This window comes from Primulina huaijiensis, chromosome 1 (assembly GCF_012295235.1).
Source record: "Primulina huaijiensis isolate GDHJ02 chromosome 1, ASM1229523v2, whole genome shotgun sequence".
Taxonomy (NCBI): Eukaryota; Viridiplantae; Streptophyta; class Magnoliopsida; order Lamiales; family Gesneriaceae; genus Primulina; species Primulina huaijiensis.
Window position 1 is genome coordinate 6,421,384 of NC_133306.1, and position 7,486 is coordinate 6,428,869.

At 31.2% G+C, this 7,486-nt stretch overlaps 1 protein-coding gene across 1 annotated transcript in view; it reads right to left on the reverse strand.

The window, feature by feature from the left end:
• The window catches only part of LOC140980476 (chitin elicitor receptor kinase 1-like), an 11,592-nt gene continuing 4,106 nt past the window's right edge, over positions 1 to 7,486 (reverse strand). The window contains exons 2-12 of the mRNA XM_073446312.1: positions 3,315 to 3,348; positions 3,221 to 3,228; positions 2,992 to 3,138; positions 2,499 to 2,686; positions 1,961 to 2,050; positions 1,299 to 1,392; positions 1,066 to 1,217; positions 885 to 976; positions 616 to 754; positions 423 to 521; positions 1 to 342 (exon numbers count right to left, since the gene is read on the reverse strand). Of these exons, the coding sequence (XP_073302413.1) occupies positions 178 to 342; positions 423 to 521; positions 616 to 754; positions 885 to 976; positions 1,066 to 1,217; positions 1,299 to 1,392; positions 1,961 to 2,050; positions 2,499 to 2,686; positions 2,992 to 3,138; positions 3,221 to 3,228; positions 3,315 to 3,348 (1,208 nt within the window). The 3' untranslated portion in view covers positions 1 to 177. The remainder of the gene's footprint in view (positions 343 to 422; positions 522 to 615; positions 755 to 884; positions 977 to 1,065; positions 1,218 to 1,298; positions 1,393 to 1,960; positions 2,051 to 2,498; positions 2,687 to 2,991; positions 3,139 to 3,220; positions 3,229 to 3,314; positions 3,349 to 7,486) is intronic.

Genomic DNA, 7,486 nt, shown 5'->3' on the forward strand with positions numbered 1-7,486 from the left:
AAGGAGGATCTGATTAAAAGTCCTTTTTTTTTTTATGGATTGTTATGAACTGTACAGAAGATAGTGGCAACTGATAAATAATCACATCAGGCCATTAAAAGTTCAAAAGTACACACAACAACGAAATGAAGATGGAAGGATACAAATTATAAGAAGGAAAAAGAAAAATAAACATTTCTATCTACCTGAAATTAGAAGATCTAAACCTTGGTTTTCATAGAAGGATCCAATGTCCCAATCCTCGGTTGAAGATGTTAGCGTCATCAGCGCAACAACAATCGACCTCATTGTCGGTCTTAGTTGAGGATTTTCGTGTGTGCAAGCTTTGGCAAGATGGGCTACCTGTAAAAGTTTGCTCTTATTACAAACTACGAAAACTCGTATCACCGTTGGTTTTTATGTTATGCAACAATTAAATATACCTTTGAGACAGATTCAATGAGATAGTCACCACCAAGCATCGGATCAACGAGTTCTCGTAGAGAATCTGTTTGATTCGACTGGTTTAAGGCAGCCTCAAACTGTGAACCAGTAATTCAACATGTTCTTAGGACAGTTTTATGAAGGTGTTAAAGCAGGTTGTAATTGATAAAGTAAATAATGAGAAAGCAATACCAGAGAAACAAGGCCTTTTGACTCTGAGATGATTTCATTTGTCTTCACTACTGCTTCTTTTGCGGATATTAGTTCGAGAAGAACGACACCAAAAGCATACACATCTATCTTTGGAGAAACATCACCATACTGTGCATACCTTCATATTGAAAAATCAAAGTTAAAAGAGAGCATTTTGTTTCTTTTGAAGGGTCATACAAAGAAAGTTCAAAATGGAAAGGATACTAATTAGTGGATTACAATGAAGACGGAATGCAAAAGAATCTTACTCGGGAGGCATGTATCCAAAAGTTCCCACAAGACGTGTTTGCAAAGAAGCACTTCCCACTTCAGTAAGTTTAGCAAGGCCAAAATCAGCAACCTAGAGATCATAATTTTGCATAAAATACTAATGAAATTGCAGTTTTTTTATGTTTAAGATATGGCTAATGCATGATGCGTCTGATGGACCTTAGCACGGAAATTTTTGTCAATCAAAATATTTGCAGATTTAATGTCACGATGAATGTAGACGGGAACCGTATGCTCATGGATGTATTCAAGTCCTCTAGCAGAATCCAGAGCAATTTGCACCCTGGTAGACCAGGGTAAAGGTTCCATTTCTGGAATAAAAAGAAAGAAGCTATCAACAGATTGAATGTCAGCCAAGAGAATTAGTATACAATTAACATGTCCTTTTTTACCTTTTCTACGCAAATGTTGACTAAGGTTACCATTGTCAATGTACTCGTAAACTAGAAACAAGGAACCTTCAACACAATATCCTATCAAACGCACCTGCGCTTAGTCAAACATGTGTATAATTTAAATCGACAAGGAACAAGAATATATCAGTTAGAGAACGGAAAAATGATTCAATAACTATTAAACGATGAATTGTTACAAGTAAAAAATGCAGTATAAAAGTATGATCCATTAGAACTATCAGGCATGCCATTTCACACTAACTTGTAAATGAAACAACCCACCAAATGTAACTTATAGAAGAAGCTCTCCCTCCCCCTCCTCCCTCTACCCCTTTCCAACTAACCCCAAAAAATAACAAAAAGAAAAAAAGAAGAAATTCTATTGACATAAAAACTAAATAGTTCAACAATCCTAAATCACATTTGTGGTGTCATTTTCATGATATCGTCATCAGCCACGAAGAAGCAATGTCAGGGATGTCAGAAATTGTTCTTGTGAACCTATATGCATGGGATAGTGCTTCAGCTTGAAAGTTAAATCAGACTTGCTACTCTCAAGCACCATACAGACATGGCTATTATGATTCTCAAAAGATGTACACAACTAAATAGCTTATGAAAACTTAAACAAGAAAGGAGCATTATTACGAAAATCTTACCAAGTTCACATGATGAACGTGTGTTAAAACATTCAACTCAGCCAGGAACTCCTTGGATGCCTGCATATCCATCTTCTTGATAGCAGCTTTCTACATTTATAAGAGTCAAGAGACAAAGGATATTAACTAAGAAAAAGGAAGAAAAATTTGACAGCTAAATTATATTAAATGTTTGGAAGAGTATTTTGTTTCCATAATTTTCTGAAAAGGTATTAAGTGGTAGGTGAAGGATTGAATAGATGAAAAACAACAAATATTAGGAAAACAATGGACAACCAAATCAAATACATGGCCCTAATTTGTTTTTGCTTGTCCAGCAAACTGAATGTTTTGACAACATAATCATTTGCAACCTACCTTTCTTTTGAAGAAATTGTTTAAAACCATTTTTTGTCCTGAGCAAAAGTACATTAATATTTTTAAGACTTTTCAATGCTGCATCAATCAAATGATTTCCAACAACGAAAACCACAAAATAGTAAATGCACTACAAATATTGTTAACGATAATTTAAAAGGCGAATGATATAGGAACAAACCTCGCCTCTTAATTCTCCATAATAAACAGATCCAAAGCCACCTTGGCCTATTTTGCAAGACAAGTCGAAATAATTGGTAGCAATGGCCAGTTCTTCGAAAGAGAACTCCACTGATTTATCCACGGTGATACCCTTCTGTTTTGGAGAACCACTAGCGACAAGTGGACCAGATTTTGGAGCATTCTCCACTACACAAGGAGCGAAATCCATGCAAAAAAAAAAGTAAGAATGAAATGCTTGTTCTAATAATGAAACTGATTCTGTTACACATCACACAAGCTACTGGTAAAGTAACAGCAAGAGGTAATGTGAACCCGCGACATTTTCATGCTCTGAAAAGAGGAGCTTCTCGAGATATTTTTCAATCCATAAACAAGATGACTCCTTTAGCCAAGAAGTTGGATTTGAAGTCCAAATATGGAAGATTAAGTATATTGAGTAATCATTGGATGGGGAAACAATTAACAATGTTAAAATCAACATAAATGATTACCATGTCCATTTTGGTTGTCATGGATAAATGATTCTTCCATCACCTTTTTTCTTCTGTAGAAGAAAACATAGATGCACACTGCCAAAAAGGTTGCCCCAACAACTGCTGCAACTGATATGCCAGCGATGGCTGCACCCGAGATTCCTGCTAAAATAGCTTCCAGTTAGACATGAGAGAATGAAGATAACCAAGTGTATAACGTTGTGTCAAGGGGTAGCGAAGGTCGAACCACTTGAACTGCAGAAAGAAGAAACAATTGACATCAGATAAAATTGCTAGATATTTGAAACTGATGTAAAGTGTTATTAGTTTGAATCGGATACCTTGACTTGAATGGTGGATAAGTTCCATTCTGATCTGCACGGAATGGGAAAACAAGAAGTTAGCACATCTATATGAGGGCGCTTCTTAAATGTTTGACAAGTTAGCCAGAAAATTAATTAAATTTTTTTTCCAATGATGTTAAAAAATCATGATGCTTCTTTCTGCTTCAAAGATACACAAGGAAAAACTAACTACATCTGATTAGTTCACCAAGAACATCAAAGCAATGACTAAATAAAGCATCTAAAGACACTTGTAACAATCCCCCTCCCCCATACCAAAAAAAAGTGTCGGCTACTTCCGATCTCATAAAACATGCCGCAAACTAAATGTGGCGTTTCCCAAATTTAAGCTACCATAACTCTTTCTAGGAAGTAAATACTTTGTGGAAAATGATAGGAATATAGATATTACAATAATATAAAAACCTCTTCAATTATAAATAATCAATTGTAATGAGACTTTGAAAACATGTGTTAAAGTTATACTAGTAGAAATATACATCCACAAGAATAATACCATAATTTGGATTAAAATCATCATATCTATATATAATGCAAAAATATATTCAGATAAATGTGGTAGGAAATTTTTCTTACAACTACATCAAAATAAAATACATAACAAAGTTCATTCTTAGTACTCTGTATTTTCTCCCATCAAGGTCTTCCTTCTCAAGTTCTCTGAAGCTTGAATTGGCTAAATCTATATATAGCGTCCATAAAAAACAAATCAAGAAAAGGAAATCATATATTTGCTGTAGTAATGCTTAAATTAAGACATTTAACTTAATGACCATTTCCAGGAATGAAAATCAAACCACTCCCACTTCTGAAATCTACACCAGGATCAAAATCTTGCAACAGCCTTTCAGGAAGGCAAAACTCATTAGACAAAGAAGACAAATTCTCACCGATACGTTATAAATAAACCATATTCTTTCGAAATACCTATTTCCTCACGTACAATTTACCGCGATATTCAACCTCACACCAATGAGGACATTTTTAGGTGGATAAATATTAGACCTTTCAACCACTTCAACGGTTGAACAATAAAGTTCTGCTACCCCAGAGTAAGGATCACCAGAGATAGTCTGATACGACAAATGACGACCCATAAATTCACGATTTACGCAGCCACAAGTGAAGGGCACATTTAATCGGCTTCAAAAATTCAAGAAAATCTGGTTTGTTTGCAAACAACGAAGATATGAATTAGCACCTCCCTTTTTCTGTGTTCTACGTCCCACCGACTAATTCATCATGGTGGTCGCTCACATTTTAATGAAAATTCAAATCCAAAAGCTAGAATCTCGACAGATCAAATTGTAGAAAAATCTGTAATTCTGACTTCAGTTCTTCAAGATTTTAATAATTCTTCACGCTTCCTCCTTCTATTAGAATAAGTCTCGGGAATCTTAGAATAATTATATTTGATATTCATAATAAAAAAATAATATTTTTATTATAAAAAGTAATATTTTTTCATGAATGATCTAAATAAGATATCTGTCTCATAAAATACGAGCCGTGACACTGTCTCACACAAATTTTTGTCATTATTAATTACTCTATTATTATTTTCTCTTTTTCCGCATATACTATTTTTTAGTCAGCTTTTATTTTCGACCAATACTATATTATTGAGAAGAAGATATTGAGAATAATTATTTTTTGATATTATCATCTGTTTTAATAATTATAAATATTAATGAAGTGTTAAAATTTCAATTTCAGTCACATGTACCCTGGCTGATAGAAATTTTGTATCTTAAATTTCAAGTAATAGGTTCAATTTCTACATTTCTCTTTTTTCTCTCTTTTTTCTATTTATTTTTTAATTCATATATCTCTCAATATTTCTGATAATTAAATTTTGATCTTCATTTAAATATAAATTAAATTAATTATAAAAAATATTGTAAAAACACTTAACGCATGCATCGAATACTAAATGAGAGTAACACTTATAGCGTGTATAAAAAAGATTTTATAAATAAATTTTTTTAAAAAATCATAATTATCTAATTAATTTTTTTGCTCGTATTTTAATATTTTTAAAACCGATATAAATAAAAAATATTTAAAAAAAAATTGAACGTGCCCAGGATTCGAACCCGGAACTAGTTGGATGGGGTAGATAATTTCTTTGTTATGTTATTAGATATAGAAAAACACTCTCCCCAAAACTATTGATGCGAGGATGGTCATTAGGGATCTCTAGAAAGTCTGTTTTATGAAATTTCGGAGAGATCAAAGGGTTACGATTGCTTTATTTTATCACTGGGTAAAGATGGATATTATATATTAGTGGCAGACAATTCTTTAGCGTTGAATCGAGATATTCAGGAAAAACAGGTGGTTTCAGCTCGGTATCATCTTAGATAACGAAATGAAACTTATCCCATAGATGTATTATAAATAAAATATTGCTCAATAAGCAGGAGAAAAAACTGTACCGTAGTTTTTAAAAATAGGTAGAGAAAGTGGACAAATTTTTATTTCTATTTTACATAGTGATATTTGAGGATATTTGTCTATAATTACACGGTTCAATTAAAAAAAAAAATTAGTGAGAGGTACTCTTACAGTCTTACTATAATTTAATTTCGTATTCCCTTTAGTCAATTATTTGAAAATATTTATTTGTCACGGTTCAATTAAAAAAAATTAGTGAGAGATACTCTTACTATAATTAAATTTTGTATTCCCCTTAGTCAATTATTTGAATATATTTATTTTTTTATTATTATATTATTTTTCATGGATCATGATTGATGGGTTTGTGTTATTTTATCTAACATTGTTGGAAAAAATATTAATTAATAAGTCTCCATATACTCGAACAAAATTGAATACATCATAATAATCAGCTAAGAATGACACCAACTTTTTCTTCCAATTTTACCCATATTAATATTACACTTTTGTTTTTTGTTTTTTGTTTTTAATTTCAACACACACTTTTATTTTTATTTCAACAATTCAAATATCAATTTAGTTCTTCCATAATTTGTCAAATTTCACTTTAGTCCATCGATAATGATAAAAAAGACTATACACACGCATCGCGTGTGCAGAGTAACTAGTTAATTAATAAGTCTCCAGATACTCGAACAAAGTTACAGTATGCATATATATACTATTTTCAATATTTTAAAGATTAAATTTGTACATTAATCAAAATTATATTATTATAATTGGAATTATATTACATTCATAAAAAACATTGAACAATTGGTAAAATGAAACCACCAATAGTTGATATTGGTCTTATTGTCAAAGACCACTCCTCAAAATAAAACTAAATCTTAATAATTTCACTTCCATATTTAATTTTCAAATTATATAACTCATCTTTCACGTCTCTTGATATAATATTTAATTTTTTTAATATATTAAAAATTGAAAATCTAAAATATTTGACACCAGTGTGACCATTTAATTCTTATATTAAAAAAATATTGTAATGAAAAATACTTATTTTTTAAAATAAAAATAAACATATGTAAGTCATTTGCGTGAAAATAATACGACCATAATCGTCCAAAAAACGTTATACGGCCTTTATATATATGTATATTATACAATCATAAATATAAAAATTAAATTATACAAATAGAAAACATTTTAATAAGCAATATTTTAAATTCACTGAATGACCCAATACGGCATCGTAGTTTTTTGCCGACAATTGTCGATTCAAAGGACGGGGTTTGCTAAGATAATGGTTAGAAAATAAATTTAGGTTCCTCGTGCCTAGTTAACTTCCACTCGTTTATTACATAAAAATTTAAATTTATGTCTCATTGATTAATTTAATAAGCCAGATTACTAACTCAACTAAACTCATTAAAAAATATTATTTTTTATGATATTTATTTATTTGATCGACATTTCTCACAAATATAGATACGTAAAACCGTTTCACAATATACATATTCTTGCTATCATATGACAACTTACAAGTTATGCCCTCATGTCTCATAACTTCCACGGAGATGAGACTAACATAGTGACATTGGGCAAGTAATTCCAAATTAGCAAAGTCATTATTGGTAATGACGAATACTGAGTGAGATGCTACGGATATTCAATTACTATTATTATTGCTCAAACATGTTGGATCACGCTTAACTTTATATATATATATATATATATATATATAT